Below are 21,264 nucleotides of genomic sequence, written 5' to 3'. Positions count from 1 at the left end.
GATAGTCATAGGATACTAAATAAGCAATTAACCTAAATCATACTAGGACAGTAAGTAAACAATATAAATTGTTTTTTTAAAATAAACTTTATTATTCTTTTACTTCTTTTTAAAAAAAATCATAACATTAACCATACTGTAGCATCTATCTTGTACATATTTATCTCTTGTGCATATTTACATTTATATACATTGTTATACGACTATATACATTTATCTATAGATTGCTTGTCTTAAGTTCCCTTATTTTCTATCTGTCTAGATTCCAGCCAATTGTACCACATATCCCAAATTTTATAGTAATCAGACTCTTCTTTATCTTTTAACATTAGGGTCAATTTGTCTATTTCAGCACAATCCACGATTTTTTGAATGACCAATTCATCGGGGGGAATATTGTGCTTCCAACATTGTGCATACGATATTCTAGCTACCGTTAATATATGTAATACAATATACATACATATATACATACATGCATACATACATACATGTTTCTTTTTGAATATTCCTAACATAAATAACTCCAGATCCATCTCTATTTGTTCTTTAACAATTTGTTGTAACCATTGTTTTATTTTAACCCAATATCTTTTGAGCCTCTGGGCAGGACCACCACATGTGATAGAATTGTAAATTGTAAAGATGCAAGCAACAAAGTTATAATCATAAGAAGATAAGGAGATGGGTAATCAGAAGATTGAGAATTATAGAGTGCATATTATATATTATATATAATATGCATTCTATTCTTCTAGATTCTTCTTCTTCTATAATGCATTCTATTATTCTTCTCATCTTTCCTATTACCTATCTCCTTAACTCCTCATGACTATAACTTTGTAGAATACATATTATATATAATGCAATGCTATGCTATGCTACATTATATTCCATTACATTATATTATAATAAGGTGGTGTGTTTGTAGCTTATTGTGATATGTCAACAAGACCAGTCAATAAATCATAACTTACTTTTGGAAAGGAAATCATGATTTCAAACTATGGCTACTGATTGGCTCATTGATTGTTACTACCTATTAGAAATATTCACACTATCATAAAGATTTATTCAACCGCATGGTTTATTTGCTTTATTCTTGGCTTGTTCAACAAAGCATGACTAAAATAAACTCTAGCAAGCATGACAAAAAAGCATAGCCAGCTAGCCATATGAAGCAAAAATAATTAGATTGTCTACATTAGATAATAGGTATCTAATGTCACAGAATCACAGAATGTAGCAATTGGAAAGGACTTTCTTTCAGGTTGGTTTATTGTACAAAAAATATTACCTGTATGGTTTCCACCTAATATTCTTCTCCATTCATGTGAGCATTTCCCACAATACTGCCCCTATCTCAATAGACTAGGAATCATTATGGGTGAGTTCTGAGTGTAAATAGACGAGTTAATGGCCATTATGTATATCATATATGGATAAAATCGTCTATATGTTCCAATTTTTTAAAAAAAACCATATCTCTTAAGCTAAAAGAGAAATGCAAATCTTTTGGCCTAGTGAATAAAAGGTACCATCTATAGGTATATGGCACATAGTTGTAGAAGTATTAAGACTTAATTTACTTATTAAATGGATGGGTTTTGTTTTTTTTACAATAGAGAGCAACTCAGGCAGTCTTACCTTGAACAATGTGCATATCAAGCAGTTCAGAATGCTGAGGTCTGTTTCGGATCTTGTGCTTAAAATAATCTTCAGTCTGTAGAACATAAGAGCAGAGATTGTTACCTCACTAACTTAACTTAAGGTATTAGGTATTTTTCTATAATGAGGAAACTATACTATTTTAGCAGACACTCTCTATTTTGCTCTACACTTAAAACATGATCTGCTTACAACAATTTCTAATCTGGATACCAAACTTTGATTAGTTAGATTTGGATCTGTTAAAAATCTCCATTAATATCTCTTAGAACACAAATTACTGATAGCTGACACAATGGACTGATGACATGAAACAGCAATTTAGAACATGTATTAAATTCAAAACAGTTCAGTTGTTCTTGTAACATAGATTGCAACTGCCTACAGCATATACTTGGACTAAAGCAAATTCCCTGACTTCATTTAAATAAATTTCAGGTGCTTTTTTTTGTCCATGCAACCGCTGTTGCATTTGTTTAAATTTATGTAATTAATATAATGTTGGCTCTGGAGATTCTCAGTCATCGAAACTAATGTTGTTTCAGGTCATGTGTGAAAAAAGGTTCATACAGACCTCCCTTCAAACAACCATTCTCTAGCTACCTAAGAAACATACTAGTGTAAATTTCTCATTCAGTACTTTCAATAAAGGTTAAGAATGCATCTGTAAGTCTATTTTGGCTTTCTGAAAGGATCCAGTTTGGGTCTTTTGACTCATGTAATCCTTTTCTTCTTCTTCTAGGCAACCAGCCAGTTGAAGCTTTTGAAGAGACAGTGAGATATTAACTTATGTCTGAACATACACAACACTTCAAAGATACTTCAAACTGCTTGAAGTATCCCAAGCACATTATTTTTTCACAATGGGCTACAGATCCTTCTTTACATTAGCCATGGATTTTTGCAAGACACTCATTTAAAATAATGTAATATCCCCCATCATCCTCTTGGCATCATTTTGAAAGTAGTGGATATATTTCTCCAGAACTGGTAAAATGGAGCCAATCCTTTGGCTGACTCTGGAGTTTGATCTGACTGGCTCAAGGTTAACTTAAACTTCCAATCTTCTGAGGTCAGTAAAATGAAGACCCAGATTGTTGAGTCAGCCAGATCAAACTCAATAGTATGCCTACCATACTACATTCTAATCACCAGAGCTCTTTGTACTTATAGCCACCATAACACATCATATGTGTTATTTCTCTGTTCATGGGACAATAGGATCTGGTTAATGGATGACTGGGTCTCATGCGACAGGGGACCCAAATGATTGTCTCCCCATAGGGTTTTCAGCACTCTCTAGATGGTTTACAATGACAGCATATTAAACCTACAGTCACAAACAAACAAAACTTTTTCCAGTGGGATCATAATTCTTCTTATGCAATTTTTTTTTTAAAAAAAAGGCCTAGTTGGTCTAGATCTCTTAAAAAGAATCTGTTCCATGCTGACAAAAACCTCCATGTTATTGTATTGTATCTGCAAAGAGAAATGGAATCTTGTTTGAACAAAAGAATTGTTTCTATCAGGTATATCACAAATAGTATGGAGGGAATATCATCCTGTTGTTATTGTTGGACGACAGGTGATTCTTTGGTCTTTGAAAATAGGAGAACCTATACCAGTTGGGAATGAGAGGGCAAGTTGAATCATCAGTAAACATAGGAAATCCTTAACCCAATGTACATGAGAGAAAGTTTTTTTCCAAATAATTTATTTGCAAGTGGGCAGTGAGCAAAATTATTAGAATCCCAACCCTGCTGCAGTACTGATGTTTCTATGATCAGTTACTGAACAAATCAATCTCTTTTCATAATAAGAATCTGGTTTAACCAATGAGCATCTGTGTAGTAAGATAAATGTGAGAATATATTGCAATTTTTTGACATTGGCTCTTCCATTTTGGCTTTTCCACTAGCTTTGATTTAAATGCCTAATCTCACTGCAAGGACCATTGACAACAAGACACAGAGAGCATCAGTGATCACCAGCTCAAAGGAACTTTACACTTTCATAAGAACTGAAGAGCAATGTGATACACAGGGATCACGATTTCCTTCTGGGATTTCCCCACCACCCCCGTGGCTTGCATGATCAAGTGCAGCTAACTTGAATACACTTTCCAGCTTACAAATATTTATTTTCCTATGTCTATGTACCAATCCTAAGCTGAACATCTCATCAATGCGTTCAGCATAATTGCCTTCATTGAGACATGTCATTAAGCATTTATTTTTTTTCAGCCACAGCTTCGCAGAGGGATTTTCTGAGTCGTAAAAAGATCGTTATCCAGAGTGATGCCATCTCTATCTACCCACTCAAATGCCTACCCAGTGTTACCTTGGTTCTCTCCAAGCTCTTCTTTTGCTCATGGAAGGGAGAAGGGCTTTTCAGTGCTGCCAACAGAAACAAACAGAAGCCCAGTGAATCCAACATGTATAGGGCATACATTCAGCTTCACATTCTTCATAAATAACAATAATAGTCACAAAAGTAACACTAACATCTGCAATCTTATAGAAATCACTCGTCTTTATCATAGATTGTGTGGTGGCATGAAAAATGGTGGAGGGTGGAGCTGAGCAAAGAGACAGATGTCATCTAAACAGGAGACCCTTTCGTGGTGGTTACTGTATCTTGGTGTGAGGCAGGCTAACACAAAAGCACAGCTTATCCAGGATCTGGGCATTTTATCTGAAAAAGTCTAAGAGATGCATTCATAATCTTGCACATTAATTCTAAATACCGTTATGCGAGGTCATGCTTCTCAGATTGTGGTGGAGAATTCAGCATGATCAGTCAAAGAAGATCTAGCTGTAAACTGGACTTCCAATGAATGTCTCTCTTTAGCAACATTTGAGCTATATTTCATCACCTGGTATCAGCACTTAAAGAATCAATAAAAGGAAACTATGTTCTCCCCCTCCCCATTTTATTTCATCTTTTTTTCAGTTTTAGAAGGTTACTACAGTTATCCATTAAATTCTAATTTTCCCAGTCGTGTTTCTTTTATGAACCATTTTAGATTATGTATTACAGCAGGCAGCTTAAAAACCATTTTAAAAAGCCAACAACAAAATATATAGGAAAAAATGCCAAATTATTATGCTGGGTTTTTATCTTGCATGGCCTCTTGGGACCATCAAGTTGCCCAGAGTCAATGGAAAAAGACAGATTTGTGCAATGTTCTTTTGAAAACATTTTGTGTGCCAGCAGTGAACAGCAACTACATATTTATTCAGGAGAAGAGACAGGGAAATTGTAGTGCGTGAGGCAAAAACTGCTTCCTCAATTTTCCCAGTATTGAGTGTCCAATCATTTTCTCTTCTCTGCAGGTCCTTCACATGGAATCCAATGCCAATTATGCTATAATGCAGTTTTTTTTTCAACTTTGGCAACTTTAAAATGTAAAATTCCCCCCTGCTGGCTGGGGAATTCTAGGTGTTAAAGTCCATACATCTTGAAGTTGCCAAGGTTGAAAAACTATAGTATGCTATAGTATGAAATAACCCTAAAGCTACTGTAAGTCACTTGGAATGTTGGAATAAACAGAAAAGTGGAGTATAAATTCAACAATATATTTTGAAAATAAATTAATTGCTGGCAAGGGCACTTCAAAATTATCTGTTTTTCTATCTCCCATCTTTTTTGATTTTTCATAACATAAAATGTTTTGCTTGCTTCTTGATTCCCCCATCGTCCCTACTCTTCCTTGTAATTCTTCTTGCATGTCCTGTAGTTTAGGAAAAATGAGCAGGGGTGAAATTGACCATTGTTAACAGGCAACAGGCCAACTCTAATTGTCTGTTTGCTTCCAAACAGACTACAGTAAAAACAAAAAGTTCCCTTCTGTTTTGCATGGAACCAGCCAGTATATTTTGGGGTTTGTGTGTGTTTTCTTCATAGTTTTTTTTAATTTGCAAAGAACTCTGGGATGATTAAGATCCCATTTCACTTAACCAGGCAGACAAGCCAGCATGCAGAGTTTCACTCCTTGTATTCCCCCCCCCATCCCGGATCCTCATTTGTGCTGGGAAAGGAACAACACCAAAATGGACGTTTACACAAACAGTGAGACGGAGAGAGGCCTTGTGCAATTGCAAGTGCCTGAATATAAGGTTTAATCAGCAGGGAGCTCATTTTATGTCAGATATGACACTTATCCTTAATCTAGTCATCTCACTGGAGACAGAGAAAATGAGGAAAAAGAGAGAGAGAGAGAGATTGAGACAGAAATATTTCCCCATTTTCATTTTTTTTTAAAAAAAAATCATTTCAAAATGAGAAAATAGAAGACAGGGATCTTCTTTTGCAGAATCTTAAACTTGACAAACTGTAATTTATTTAGTAGAAGTTAAATAAATGCTGATCAAGTGGTCCAATCTGGCTCTTTGAAGCATCAGTTAATTTTTCATAAGGAAATCTTTCTACCCCATAAACTTGTTTTTTGGAACTGTTTTTCATCAAGTGGGAGGCTGCCCTGTATTTTAAGAGGCTTAGTGCAGATCCGTTGGCACATACGTCTTGACTGACTTCAATCTCATTCTTGGGGCCATTTCTAAGCCTTGCCATTCATTTCTGTTTATTATAGGTTAAAGACAAGGGTTAAAGAGTAAAGCTTCCTACTGTCCAAAGCTATACAAAAGTTCCTAGAGGTTTATTTCAGTAATTGAAGTGGGGCCCAGGATCCAAAAAGAAAGTTTGCAGACAAAATTCAGGTCCCTGTTTTAGTAAGTGTCAAATTATTGTTTGCTTTCTTTGTACAATTTGATAAGTTCAGTCAAGCTGTGCAATGAGAAAAATCAAAGATGATACTTTTTTAATTTCACAAGCATGTTTTTTTTTTTTTTTAACTTTCATTCAATATAAAAAAGAGAGTAAAAACTGCCTTTAACTAATTATTTATCCAACCTTCACGTGCCAGTTATGGCTTCTCTGCTTCAAATGAAATTTGTTGTCAAAGAAGTGAGTCATTTTGCACTGATGTATTGGACAAGCTGATTTATTATTTATCCCCTAGATTTAAGAGGGCCCAGGATATATGCATCCAATATACACTCAAAACATAAACAGCAACTCCAACAAAAACTAAACAAATAAGAAAAAGAGTGAAATAAAAAATAGCATAGAACATCTTCTAATACCATAATTAGCAGTTGAAAAAAGATTTGTGAGAAAAGGCAGAACCAGTTGTAAAATTGATCAGTGCCAACTTCACTGATCTAAAAACTCCTTCCTCTGTTGAAATGCTTTAGAAGGAATATGCCTGTCTAGAAGTATGATGTGAATTAAGGAGGTGATGGAAATGATTTGAAGAATAGAATTTAGGAAAATATATTTTTAAAAATATACTCAACCAATGAATCAAATAACAACACTAATTAAATTGTCTACAGTTATGAGTTTTGCCTGTGTAACATGTTGCAAGGAATATAGAGAAAACAGAGCCTTTATATAAAGTAAATACTGACAGAAAACGAGGAAGAAGGCTGAATATTATGGCTGATTCTTTTGCTTTTCCTCTATGTAGATTTTCCAGGAATCTCCTGTCCAAATTCATACTACTTAGCACCCATCTTATTGCCTCAGCAGCTATTTCCAACCATTTTTGGTCACCATTTCCCTGCCTATTCTATAGAAATCATCACTGAATGAAGAAGTAGATAATCAGATTAAAAGGCAATTGACATCACTTGCCATAATATATGATTACTATTTAAAATGGAGTACTGTAAAGGCTGTTTGAGATTTTTCCTTATCTGCCTTTTTTTTTGCAGAAAAAACAAACAAACTGGCCAAACACATGTGGCATAAATCCATTTATCTCATATATGGCTAGCTGAATCTAACAAAACCCATGCCTTTTTTCATGGCTGCGCGCCTATCTGCTTTTATAAAACCTAGGTGAATAAATATATTGCTCTTCAGTGGATGTGAAGAATACTGTCAAGCTCTGTCTTCTAGAAGAAGATACATTTTGGATTATGAAAGACAGGGAGATCAAGGTTGATCCCTCAGTATAGTGAACATCTGGGAGGTGGTACAGATCTGTTTGCCTGAGAGCATAAACTACAACTATTATTCTTGCTTCTAGTTCCCCATCACTTTCTTCCTTCTTCTCTTTGTGACCAAAAATGCCTTTCAGGAGGTAAACTAGAACTTTTATGGTGTGTCAGAGCATCCTTTGACAGTTGGCAAACACTAATGACACCTCATTTTTGTAGAACACGCCAGCTTGCCCTGATAGCAGGATAGGAATAAAACTGTCAGGAACTTTGGGCCACGCGTTACATAAACAGTTTGTGAGGATCCACTCAGAAGTGATTACATGCTGTACCTGTCCTACAGATGCTGAAATGCCCTATGAAACTGCAAAGCTGCTGCATGCGCCGTTTGCAGGGAAGTGACAGATGATCCATGCCAAATACATAGAACCGTTGGCAAGTTGTGACTCAAGAGGAAAGCAATAGCAGAGCTAACAACCACATGCTAAACCCAAAGGATTTTGCAGAAATGGTGTGTGTAGCTAAGAGTTAGGGTGATCCAGCAGATAGAGTGTTTGGGCTGGGAGACCTGGATTCAGATCCTAATTTGACCATGGACTCACTGGGTGGCCTTGGGCAAGGTGTTATCTCTCTCAGTCTCAGTTTCCCCATCTGCAAAAAATTGGAATAATCATGACCTAATGACCTACCTTAGAGGGGTTGTTTTGCAAGGCATCCCAAACCTGGCAACAAATTAATACAATCTAGTCTACCACAAATATAACCCCCCCACTGATCCCAGGACTCTTTAGAATTCTTAGAAAACTACAAGTTAAAGTTTTATACCTTATTTTAATTATCAGGGCAGCAATAGCTCTTGGCAATTAAAAAAAAATCCCAAGCACTATTTACAGGGAAATGCTTTCTACTTGCTTATCATCTCAGCAGAAAATAGAAGTACGAGGAGTTGAGAAAAAAGATCTTTCTGCAGGATCCAATCTAGATTGATCACTGGGACCAGAAGTTTTATCTTCTGAGCTTTTGGATTCATGCAGGAGCCCATCCTCAGAGAGTTTCTGTGTTCTGGGTTGTTCTGTGCATTGATGGCTGGCTATTGGGTTGTTGATAGACAGCCACCAACACCCCAATCTATACCTAAGAAGTTACACAACAGCCACCATACAAATACCACACAGAGAATAGCCCAAAGCAAAACAGAGAAGTTCCCTGAAGATGGTCTCCAGCATTTGGTAGGCAAAACCTCTGGTCCCAGTGACCACCCCAGACTGGATTCTGCAACATTATTCTGGCACGTGCCTTTGTTTATGAAAGATCTTTCTATATAGTGCTCTTTTTTTAACCCTCCCCTGTGAAAAAAAATTCATTCCTGCAAAGGGACTGCATAGTACTTAAGGCTGGAGATGCTAAAACAGTGCACCTGTAGAGGCTGCTCTGAATCAGCAATTATCTTAATGAAATGGTCCAGGGATTGGGCTGGGAGGGCAGGGGAATGGTGGAAGGGACAGGGCAGACATCAACCAAGTCTGCCTGGATACAGTATAGGTAGGGAAAACAAAACAAAGTACTTACGTGGCATGATGCCTTGGCTGGCAAGCTGCTCTCGGCTTCTTCGCTGCTGTAACCGCAACTGTAAAACTAGGAGAGAGCGCACCTTTCAGAAGTGAACTCTAAGTTCTGCCCAAATAACTGCAAACCTTTCATTTGTTTGGGGTTTCCATTCTATAACTACAAAGTAAGGGTTCTGGGCTTGATCACACGCAAGAAAGAATTGCCCTCATTCCAACAGCTTTGTCCTATTATTGAAATGCTTTTTTTTTAATTCTCTGAAACTAAGCCAATTAACCTGAGGTTTGGTCAAAGGATCCTTTCTCCACCTTCTTCCCCTTTCACTCCCATATGCAAAGGTTGGCAATTTTATAACACAGCAGCAAGACTGCAGCTATAACAAATGTGGCTAGGCTGATGAAAATTTTAAGCTTTCGTTATTACACCATTTTAATAAATTTATAATGTTTCCATTTTGATTCGTAGAGCTCCCTTTCATGTTAGTTAGGGATGAAAAAACAAAATATTTTCACAAATTTACAAGAGAAAAGTATGACAGCTGCAAAATTAAATTTCTTCCCATATGGAATATGTGGCCAAACAGATTCTTGATGTTCTGTTGACCTACAAGAAGCAGCAGAAAATACCGAAAAGGAATGGGATAACTTTGATCTGGAAGAATGAAGAATGAAGAATGACAAGAGAATGCAAGCAATAACTATTCTTTCTCTGACAAAGCGTGAATGGGACTTACTAGACTGAAATTCTAACTACGGTAGATCAAATTAAATTGAGAGATAACATAAGGTGTTGCACATGTATCTTATTTAGAAATCAGTAAGTTTTATTCCTGTGTGAGTGAGATTGCAGCCTTAAGCTACTACTGAAGGATGCTATGAAAAGGAGTAATCTTCTTTGCATTTTTTGTTTTTAGGCTTTAGAAAAGAAATAATGGTTGTAGCTAAAACTGAGAGGCAATCTAGAAAGGTATGGGCAATCTTACAGAGAAGGCCTGCCTGTGACTATAAATAATTGAATAATCTTATTAAATCCAATTTGTTCTTCCTTTCATTTGTGAGTAAAGTATACTTATAGGGCCTGCAAACACCATTCTTTCTTTCATTTCCACTCACTTAACATAACCAGATACACCTAACATAACCTTATCTAATATAAAATAACCTTAGCTTGAAGGACAAAAGGTGAACACTGTCACCTTAGCTTACGTTGTCTTTCTAAAATCCATTTGGGTCTTTAATAATTATCAAGGTTCAAATTCCAAATCACTAGATTTGTTTCCAAATTGAAAATCAAGTTCAATGGCATTTTGGACATCTGATATTTTAAAAATTAGGGGAAATGAAAGCTGCAGACCAAAGAGAATGTTAAATGAAAAATTCATATTATGTCTGCTACAGGAAGATTATGATTATTATTATTATTGTGATTATTATTATTATGATTATTATTATTATTATTATTATTATTATTATTATTATTATTATTATTATTATATCTTTAGTGAGATTCACAGCCTTTAGGGCTGGTTGGTAGCTCAACAGCTCGAGTCCTAACCAAGGACCTAGGAACTGTTCAGGTAGCATCGGAGGATATAAGTTTTCCAAATCATGGCAGAACTGTTAAGGGAATGGAGATTTGTCTCCTTGACAGGGACTAGTTCTTATTTGGATGGAACTGAGGGGAAAAATATCTTGCCATTTCCACAAATAATCTCCAAGAAATGAATCCTGGAGACAAATAGCTTCCTTGGGGCACCAGCACCCTCTTGAAAAGCTCTCATGATTTGTTTATGCCTGCTCAGGCTTACCACCGCAGAGGGATTAAAACATCTGTTTGCATGCTGCTTTAATCAGGACTAGACAAGGAACTTGCCCACTTCAGAGATGTCATTTCAGCAGAAGAACATGGGAGGAAAGAGATAGAGAGTTGGGGGAGGCAGCCGCCAAAGACCTGGGCATTCAGAAAGCGTGGCCTGTTTCATATGGTCTTAGAAATCAGATGCAAAGCTTTGACATCACGAAAACTTAACCGCACATACGCCAAAAATACTTCCCATTTACAGCAAAGCTCAAAAGCTCCAATCCTGGGAAAAAAAATTAGACGAGTTTCTGCAGCCCTATAATTCATCTGCATTCTTTAATTTAAATGGTGTGAATGCTTGATCTGCATCTTCAGCACATATGTATGGGAGAGAAAGGGAGTCATTCCAAGAAGTTTCAGAGGAATTTTCTTCCCCATAGGAGTCCAGAAAATTACAACCACAGAAATTTAGAATGTCTCAAACATTTTGTTCTCTTTTTTCATAAAAAGAGTTGCTATATAGCCATATACAATTACTAATTTTCAAGGCAGAATATTAATTATTTCCTAATTAATATGCTAGTATTTATTTGTTTATTCATCATGATGTCCTTGTGATAAAAACTGGATTTTGTTTGAAAGATTTATTTATTCTTTACCTTTCAATTATTACAGCATAAACAAGGACAATGACGTTTCAACTAATTATGAGCTAATAGAATGTTTAAATACTCATAGGTTATGAAAATCAACACCAAAATGTTCATACACAAGTCCAAATTGAAGCCACTTTTGTCTTGTGTATATCAGAATAATACAGCTGGTATTATGAATATATTTTTTTTTTAAAAAAATATCTGTGACTGTGAGATAGAATTCACGGTGAATCACTCAACTGCAAAAAAAAAATGACTTATTTCTATTCTTTATGATTCCACTAATGAATGAATTTGCTGAGAAACTGTACGATCATTTCATTTAATTTTAGAGATACTTTATCTCTATAATGATGGTTTGAACAAAGACTGAGCTAATTTGCCATCATCATTGGTTAGTTACAGAACCAGTAGATGAAACATGAAATATGAAAAACTATTTAGCTAGAACAATGAAAAAGATATGCCATCAATCTATCCTATATTTATAACACATAAGCTCTCCATGGAAGTTAACATAACTCTACAAATACACAGATACAGGCAATTTGCCAAAAAGCCTAAATAGCCTAAGACATCCTTCTGTCCCAGTAAGATAGAAGATGGCACTCCCTCTTTTGAGCGCATTCAAAAATTGGCTAGACTGGCAGTTGTACCTTGGAGTCTCCTCCCTGCCTTTAAGGGCAGCAGAGCAGCCAGGAAGGCATAGTCTAACTCATACAACACACATACATACACACACATTTTCAATTCCCAGTCTCAGAAAATTATTCCATATTCCAACAGCGTATTAATTAACATAGGAGTCCCATTATGACTAACAGTAGCACTGTTTGGAAATTCATTCACAGGTGACATTTATTCCAGTGCAAACAAAACTGCAGAACAGGTATTTAATTATTCACAGTTCACTAAAAAGGCACAGATTAATCTTGTTTACTCGATGAATTTCACCCATCTGAGATCTTCCAGTACTGTATGTCAAGGAAATAGAACTCAGTTTCAGAAATTAGCAATAAGACCTAAAATTAGAAAGCAACGCTCCTTTGTGCATTTTCAGAGTGTGATATTCTGAGGGTGATACCTGAAATTGTACCAAGCTGAAGAACTTTCTGGTGCCTTCCAAGGTACTTTTTCTATATTATGAACTAATTCAATGCTGCAAGTTTATTCTGCATATTCCTCTTCCCCCCATTCTGTTTGTTGAGAGAGTTCCAGAATTCTTGAATTTCCCTTCTTTGTGAGGTAAGAGGGCTAGGGTTACACTAGTGATAGAAAAACTGAAACTACCTTTGCAGAGAAAAAAAAAACTGCCTGTCAAGAACTCCAATTTTGATATGGTATTATTATACCCCACTTGTCCCAATATATATTCATTAGTGAAAAAACTAATGAACCTTTTACCAGATTAGAGATTTACTGAATGACTATATCATTAAAATGTCAAGTTATTATAATTCTTCAGGTGTTTTCTAAACTGATCAAGTGGTCATTCATATGTAGACTTGGTGGTAAAGTTGGATAAAATATGTAATATCTCAAATTTATTAAAAATAATGACAAAACTCAATATATCTTTATCCAATTTATTGGCCACCCAGGGTAACTCTGGGCGGCTTATGAATATTTCCATTATGTCTGTTTAAATGTTTCCCCATAATGCAGAAGCATCTTTCTCACCACTATTCAAGCAATGAGACCTGCTCATTTTCTGCATTAATAAGCAGTTTCAGATATTTGTAAGTTTGCCTTTTTCTTTAGATCAATTATGATCACACCACAGACTATAACAAAATTCAGGCAAGATAAATCTGAGGTTTAAATCAGGAGAAACCTCAGTTTTCTGATGAAGGCACGATAATAGTCCCAGTGAAAAATATAATTAATGAAATTAAATGTGTAAATAAAGCAGAAAAGGTTGATTTCAATCAACAATCATAATTCTGGGAACTTTTGAGGGATAATCAAAAGAACATTTGCTTTGGAATTTGAACATTTTTCCCATCAGGAGCTTATCAATTTTTTATTACTACATTAGGTGGATTTTTTTAAAAAAAAAAGATCTTTTTTCTAACATGTTGCCAAAATCTTCATTGTTAAAATATAAATCCAGTATGTACAGTTGTTTCATTTGTCTCTCATTCTGAGTAGCACCTGAACTTCCATACAAAGCAGATTCCAGCTTCATACCTATTGACAGGAAAATAGCTAGAAGTTTGTTCTCCATTTACAGGAGAGCATAAAATATATTCAGAGAGCATCTAATCCAAATAAAGCAGAGACAGGATAAATAGTCTGAATGAATCTAGGTTTCAGTGTTGCATTGTGTACCACACTAAGTTATCTCTGTACTCAAAACACGCTCAATTCAATACAGCATAATATTCAATACAATATTCAAAGGAACACATATATTCCTTTCCTACATTGACAAATCAATCCATTTTCAGTACAAGTGCTTAAGATTCTTTAGCCAGCAAACCTAAATACCATAACTTCCCATGTAGTCAAACACCAGTCACCAACCTGAACCTCAGTGACAGCTAGCAGATCAGAGATGAACTCTTAAGTAGTCTCCCAAGTTGCATTGCCCAGTTGCAGCAGTCCGATACTATTTGAACATGTATTTTTGGGAGCAACAATTCTCTGGAATGATTCCCTCCACCTCCAGGAAAAGTTAAACAGTTAGGGGGAGGGTTCTTGGGCCAACCACTTAATGTTTGTCCCATTTGATTTAATACAATTCCATTGATACTTGAAACCTGGCAGCCAGGCCAAAAGAAATTTCTGTGAAATTTGTCAGGATGACCTCAGGGTTTTTATTATTATTATTATTTATCTTTGGCAAAATAGACAAAATAGCATACACCGTTGTTTCTCCACTTTATGGAAATGGAAGGAGAGAGAAAAATCTTCATGCCTGCAAAAATGCTGAGTCCATTTCAGATTGATATCCCACTCAGAGCAATGGATAGTCTGTCCCAATAGCATTTGAAACAGTTCTCACTGTAAGTGAAATTTGCTTGCTTTTTCCTTGGCATGAGCTTGGCAGAACTCCACCTACCATTATCACTTTCTTTATGTATTTGTAATGAGATTTTTGGCTTTATAATGTTCATGTTAATATTATCAAAGTAGGAATGCAATTAAAATTAAATTTATTATGAATGCATTCCTAGAAAAACCAAAGAGCTAAACAAAGGTAAGCTCAACAGGACTGTCAAAATATGATTTATTCCTGTCAATTTTCAAGACAGGTGAACTTGTCACGGGAGACCCCAGAGCTACCCCAGAGGAAGTCCTACAGTTAGGAGTAAACTATTTCAGCTGAGAATGGGATGGCATTTCAATCAGCATTTGACTCTAAAACCAGGGAGGGCCCCCCCTGAAATCAATGAACAAAATTATTATTTAGTCATGCCCGCCTATTATTTAGGATTTTAAAAAGAAAGAGCAGCCCCTTGTATTTGGTCTGGAAACAGCCTGGTAACCAGGGAAGGTCACTTAGAATGGACAACCAAATTCAAACTGCTGCATTCTGTCCTGGGGAAGTTTCTGCTAGAGGTATCCGGCATATAACATATATAATTACAGAGATTCACCTGAAAGATTACCAAAACATACAAGACAGTGGCAAGGAACCTGATCTTTAGACTATCCCATAAAGAATTATCCCAAAGCATTCTTCAGTGCATGAACAAATAGGGCACTAGATGGGGGTCGCATAAGTAGATGAAATGACAATCGCCAAAACATTATTGACAGAAAAAGTCCAAGACTTTTATTTTGATATAACTACTTTTAAAACAACTAGAGGCCTTTTTTTTTTTTTCTTTTGCTGTATGAATGCTTTTCTAAAAACCAAGTGTGCAATTAGTCAAACACAGGCAACATAACCTTTTCACATATCAAATAATAATCATTTATCCCTTCTTCTGACTTATCCACACATATACAAGGAGAATGCAATTATTGGCCATTATTTATTAAATAAATAAGGAATGCATAAATAATTTAATAGATTCACAGGGAATTATAAAAATCAGAGGTTGCCACCTGAATTGAAAGGAGACACTTAAGTCTGTATTCTGCAATTATTTCAATTAGTCATCATGTGTGTTTTGTAAAATGTACTGTTACAATATTTTTTTGCTACTTTTCCCTCCTAAGAAAACGCTGCACAGTCCAGCAAGCTGTTGGCACTATGAATGAAACTCAGGAGTCTTAATTAGCTGTAATAGAGAAGTGACAATGGTAAGAAAACAGGAATTTGTAAATGCTTAGTTATAAGCACAATGTGGTAAGTAATGAATATAAGTTATGAGTGTTTTTATTATCACCATTTTAAATCTAGCCAATAGACTAAGTTTTCAAGGGAGATATACAAATTACAAATATAAATTGTAAAGTTGGAACGTATGTTTCAACAATTCTTCTATCCAGATGGAAAACTATTTAATGTTCATTGGAATCAATCAGATATAGGTTAGGGTGGTTCCCCCCCCCCAAATAATAATAATAGTAGACATCTACATGTCTACTACAATAAGTTAAGGATTTGTAAGTTTCACTGAAGATCACAGGATTGCCAAGAAGCACTGAACTCTGAATTAATTTTGTGCACCTTATGTGCTTCACATTAGTCTAGTACCAGTGAGATGATAGCACAATGTTTGGTCTGCATTCTCCTAGAGTAATATATTCTCTGCCTAGAAATTAGATATCAGGGAAAAAAGAGTAGCCTTGACACACCTCTTCTACCTTAGAACTGGGCCATTCAAACAGACGCCATCTTGTTGATCTGCTTTACACTGTTGTAATGACAAAGCTGTTTGTGATTGTAAGCAACTTGGGGTTTCAAAAAATGAAACATTTTCTTAGCAAGTAACTGCCTTATTGGTCACTTCTTTTGTTTATGCTGATATGCAATCATTCTATAAAACAGTACCAGGCACAAAGAATGCAAATCATTGCTAAATTTTAAAAGCCGAGATGAGGGAAACCAATTTCTCTGATTGTCTAGTTCTATAGGTCACATACTGAAGGGGAAAAAAAGTAAAATAACCCATCATTCAACTTTGTGTCTTCACTACATTTCCTGTGGCAAGAACTGGATGTCACAAGTCACAATCTGTAGGTAGCACTTTTCCTTCACTCTGGGGAGATTGACTCCAAGCACCAAATTAACCAGAAGGACTGTTCATACTATAGCTAAGATCTTAAGAACTGTGATTCAACTAACAGTTGAATCTCAGCTTTATACAAAAGAAAAGATATGTCAGAGACTCGTTTTGTTCCCCTCAATGTACTAAATGACAAAACACTAAATGCATTTACAGTATTTCTGACCCAGAAACATCATGTTTAAGCGATATTAGTTTTCTAAAATATTAGCTTTAGGGAGAAACACTCGTAGGTCTTGTCTACAGTTCATAGAAAGAGTTCTCCAGGAAATAAGATGGGCACAGTCACCCCAGCATTGCATATGCCATTATCCTAAAACAAGTACAGGGTAATTACATTTTTGGAAAGAGAATCTGGATTGGAACCATGTCCCATAAACTGACTCCATTAGAAAAGCTAAAAGGAACAAAATGTATGGGTCTCAAAGAGTCATAAAGTTTACTTTTAGCTTGGAATCATTTGAAAACTATGTCCTGTGATCCTACCATCAGCTCTGTAATCTCTATACCCCCAACACCCCCGCCTTTAAAAATAACACATAAATGACTCTTAAAAACAATAGTGGCTCATTCTAGAGGAATGCGGTGGCTCAGAGAATTATCCCCATCTCTCCTGCCTGCTTCAGGAAGATGGCAGTGTTGCTCTGGGATTCCTGGGTTACAGATCAAGCCTTCTCCTTTTCAGTGAATGGCTCTGTACCATTAGCATAAGACAGTCTACTAATGGATTGTGAGGAATGAGTTATTCTCATGAAATGTAAGATCACATTGATAGAGAAACCACAGCAAAGCACTGATCCCAAATCATGGAGAACCGAGCCAGGCAAAGCCTCTTATATTTGTACACAGTTCTCTGGAGTTTTTAAGCAGCTGCCAATTTTCTATTTTCTAAGCAAACATTGCAACTGACCACCCAGCTGTCTCACACGTCCTGATAGTACATGAGTGCATTAGCATCAGGAATCTTCTGATCTCCTTGTTATCTCTGATGTAGAAGAGATCAAACTCATCTGCCACCATCTCCCTTTCCCAAATCGAGTGGGTGACATTCTGGAATGAGCTGCACCATACAAATGCAGAATGTGAGTGTTCTGTGCATTCACTGGTCACACAGAAGAGACAACCTTGGGTGGCAAGAGCAGAATGCTTTCAAAAGTGGTAATAGTTTTCATCACAGCCAATAAAAACAAAATATCAAGACAAGTGTCTGCAGAAGAATCTTCCTTTCTCCTGTACGCTATGGTACATCACCCACTCCAAATTACCATGGTGCTATTTACAGATGCTACTACTCAATCAAAGGACGGTCTCTGGTCCTTGTTCAGCATCACTCACCTTTGTTCCTGTTGCAGGTCCACAAAGAAGAAGCCCTGAATGGGAAGCCCTGAATTCAACCCTCTGTGGAGATCTGGTACATGTTTTTTGGAGCAAAGCTTCAGAAAATGGCAATCAGTCGCTTGGCTCTAGCTTTATTTCTCTGGTGATGTCATTTTAAATATTTTGCATGTTCCATTTGTTATTTGTACTTCTAAAAAAATAATGCCTTTCTGCAATTCATGTTTGTCCAATTAGTCACAACTCTAAAGGAAGAAAGCTGGCTGCCTAGATGTTGGAATAAAGCATTAAGGCCGGCATACACAGGACAGCACCTGACTTGAACAGATGGGAGGAGATACTCTTATTGTAGCAACCAGCCTTATAGATTTCTGATCCAGTTTTCTCTCTCTCTCTCTCTCTCTCTCTCTCTCTCTCTCTCTCTCTCTCTCTCTCTCACACACACACACACACACACACACACACACACACACACACAATTTCTCCTAGATTAGGAGAGTTCAGAATGATAGCTGATTTCTTTTTTTAGGAAGCTACATTATCGGCACAAATTGTAAGCAGTGAGAGAACAGAAAGAAAGGGATCAGATAAAAAGGACAGACAGAAATGCATTCTTCATCTACTGAACAGCCTCTGTGATAGCGAGCCCATGACAGATTTACAACTCCTTGGTTATTTTATTTGCATGCTGCTTAATGAGAAACAGCCTCTAGCTGAGGTTCACTGAAAAGGAAAGTTTTAGGAGAAAAATTCTTGCTGGGTTAGCCCTACCTGATCTGAATTTGCTCCGAATCAGCATAGAATGCTCAGACCCCAGAAGTGTCATGGTGAAGCCTTGTGAAAATTCCCAGGGTCAGAAAGCCCCTCGGTTCAAATCATAAACTGGCACCAAGAAGAGAAGCTGACCACAACCAAAGGATCACAATTCATCTAGACCTCCTTGGAGTATAGGTGACTGCAGAAAGCAGCAGAAGAGTTTGGGAAGTTTGGTCTCATCCAGCACTAACCCGCCACGGAAACCTACTGCATGCCTTTGCACTGTGTTGGGCTAGTTAACTTCAGCAAGCAGACCCCTCCTTTCTATCCACCCCCTCCCCTCCTTTCTCAAAGTTTACTATCAGCAACATCACCGGGTGTCCTGACTGATGTCATAGTCTAGCAGGGAGCAGACTATCCCTAAAGGGTCCTTAGGAAAGACAGAAGTTTGATATCTGATCCGCTATTACTACCAACAGGAACTTGGCCAATCAAGGCGCTCCCTCCCTCTGACTGCAGGGGTTCAAAGCAACTCTGAAATATCAACAAGACTCCTGCTTAACTCTTGCTGAGCTGTTGCAACCAAGAATTCAAAAAAGAAGACCGGCATAGGGACAAGGCTTTTACCAGGGAGTTTAATAGCTAGAGATAGATATAGAGATTTGTAACTGGCAGTGAGGCTCTGTTATTCTAGTACTACACAATAATGGTATCAATAAATTAACTGATATCACAGAAATAATGGTCAAAACTCACCAAAGCCAGATTTTATGTGCAGATATGGCTTTATACCATCAATATTGAAAACACAGGTTCTGGGTGAGTCCAGTAGTTGCAAAGTACTCACCAGTCTACCCAGTTCAAAAATATGTTTAAATTGTCTAGCCAGCTGAAAAAGACTTAAATGTAAAGGTCTATATCTATTTATCCTCTCTCTCTCTCTCTCTCTCTCTCTCTCTCTCTCCCTCCCTCCCTCCCTCCCTCCCTCTCTCTCTCTTTCTCTCTTCATCCATCCAATGTATCCATATCCTGAAGTTCAATTAGTCTTTTTATTAGGATTTTCATGCAGTTTTACTCCTTGTTTGTTTTTAACCCATGTCTATTTTTAAATGTCTGCAGTATTTTTTTTTTCAAGTTTGCTTGGTATTTCCATGTACACAGTCTTTCAGCTGAATTCCTGCGATACAATTTACATACTTTTACCTGTATAATGATTCAATCACAGATACTTCATGTACTAGGAATATGTACTGCAAGGGGTCGGGGCGCAAAGAACTCTACCATAATCTTCTTCAACCCTTATGGCAATGACATCTCAGAAGAATGGTTGGAGAATACCACATTAATTGTCCTACCCACCTGACCAATGTCTCTTTATAGCAATAGATGCAGAAAAAATGAGAGCCAACACCAAGGGTAGTTCATTATGTACCCACCCAATGTTGATGTTTATGAATGGGGAATTTACAATTAAACAGTAATTTTGATCTGACTCCTCTGCCAAAATCTTTCTCAGTTCTCTTCTGATAGTTTCCCAGTGGTTATTCTCAGCCCCTGCAAATGGGCTTTTAAAGGTACCCTTCAAATATAGACCTTTGTGCTGCGTGGAGATGCAAAAAGAAAATGGCCCTGTATTTCATACCATTTTCATAGTATTCTTATGGACATGCCCTGAAGCTGAGAACATGCTTTGAAGTGGACATGGCAGCATCTTGTTGCACCTATTGGCACTTTTTTAAAAAAGTCAAAGTCATATTTTCCTGGAATTGTATGGATGCTGGGCAAGCAAAAGAAAAGATACCACTTCTTTAAAGAAGTGCTGACAGATAGAATGTGTACACCTATATCCACTGCAAAGAACCTTTGCAGCATCAGATCTGAAACATAGCTTATCTAGAGGTATTATCATTATAAATAATTACCTTCATTTTGGTAATTAATGTGCAAACTCTCATTTGTATGTTGATCTCTGCAAGTCCGAAGCTTCTGGAGTTGCAGATAAAGGATCAATACTGTAGTAGCTCTCCCGCTGCTCAGTTACTATAAGATTTGGATTATGGGCAAGCAGACTGAGATGAAGTTCTACACAAGCTTTCTAAGATAGGACACAGCCTGCTCTGAAATTCTACAACCCTATAACAATTGTAATGACAAAGCTAAACTGACTGAATTCTGGTTCACTTGATTAGATATAAAACTGCTGAAGTTACCCTTTTCTTTGAAAAGCAGAGACTTTATCTGATCTATAGGCAACACTGTTTCCCCAGTTGCTCATCTCCTATGCTTCAGGTCCCC

The 21,264-nt window shown here is 36.7% G+C and overlaps 1 protein-coding gene across 2 annotated transcripts in view; it reads right to left on the bottom strand.

Annotated features, from left to right (window-relative positions):
- The window catches only part of MYOCD (myocardin), a 36,266-nt gene extending 17,095 nt beyond the window's left edge, over positions 1 to 19,171 (bottom strand). For both annotated transcript variants that reach the window (XM_087953946.1, XM_026667600.2), the window contains exons 1-4: positions 18,985 to 19,171; positions 9,243 to 9,308; positions 4,009 to 4,064; positions 1,648 to 1,723 (exon numbers count right to left, since the gene is read on the bottom strand). In XM_087953946.1, the coding sequence (XP_087810072.1) occupies positions 1,648 to 1,723; positions 4,009 to 4,064; positions 9,243 to 9,308; positions 18,985 to 19,039 (253 nt within the window). In that variant the 5' untranslated portion in view covers positions 19,040 to 19,171. The remainder of the gene's footprint in view (positions 1 to 1,647; positions 1,724 to 4,008; positions 4,065 to 9,242; positions 9,309 to 18,984) is intronic.
- Positions 19,172 to 21,264: the final 2,093 nt, after the last annotated feature.

This window comes from Notechis scutatus, chromosome 2 (genome assembly GCF_049901735.1).
Source record: "Notechis scutatus isolate UNSWTSFEM ecotype Mainland chromosome 2, rNotScu1.2, whole genome shotgun sequence".
NCBI classification, from domain to species: Eukaryota; Metazoa; Chordata; class Lepidosauria; order Squamata; family Elapidae; genus Notechis; species Notechis scutatus.
This window is presented reverse-complemented; position numbering and strand designations above follow the sequence as displayed.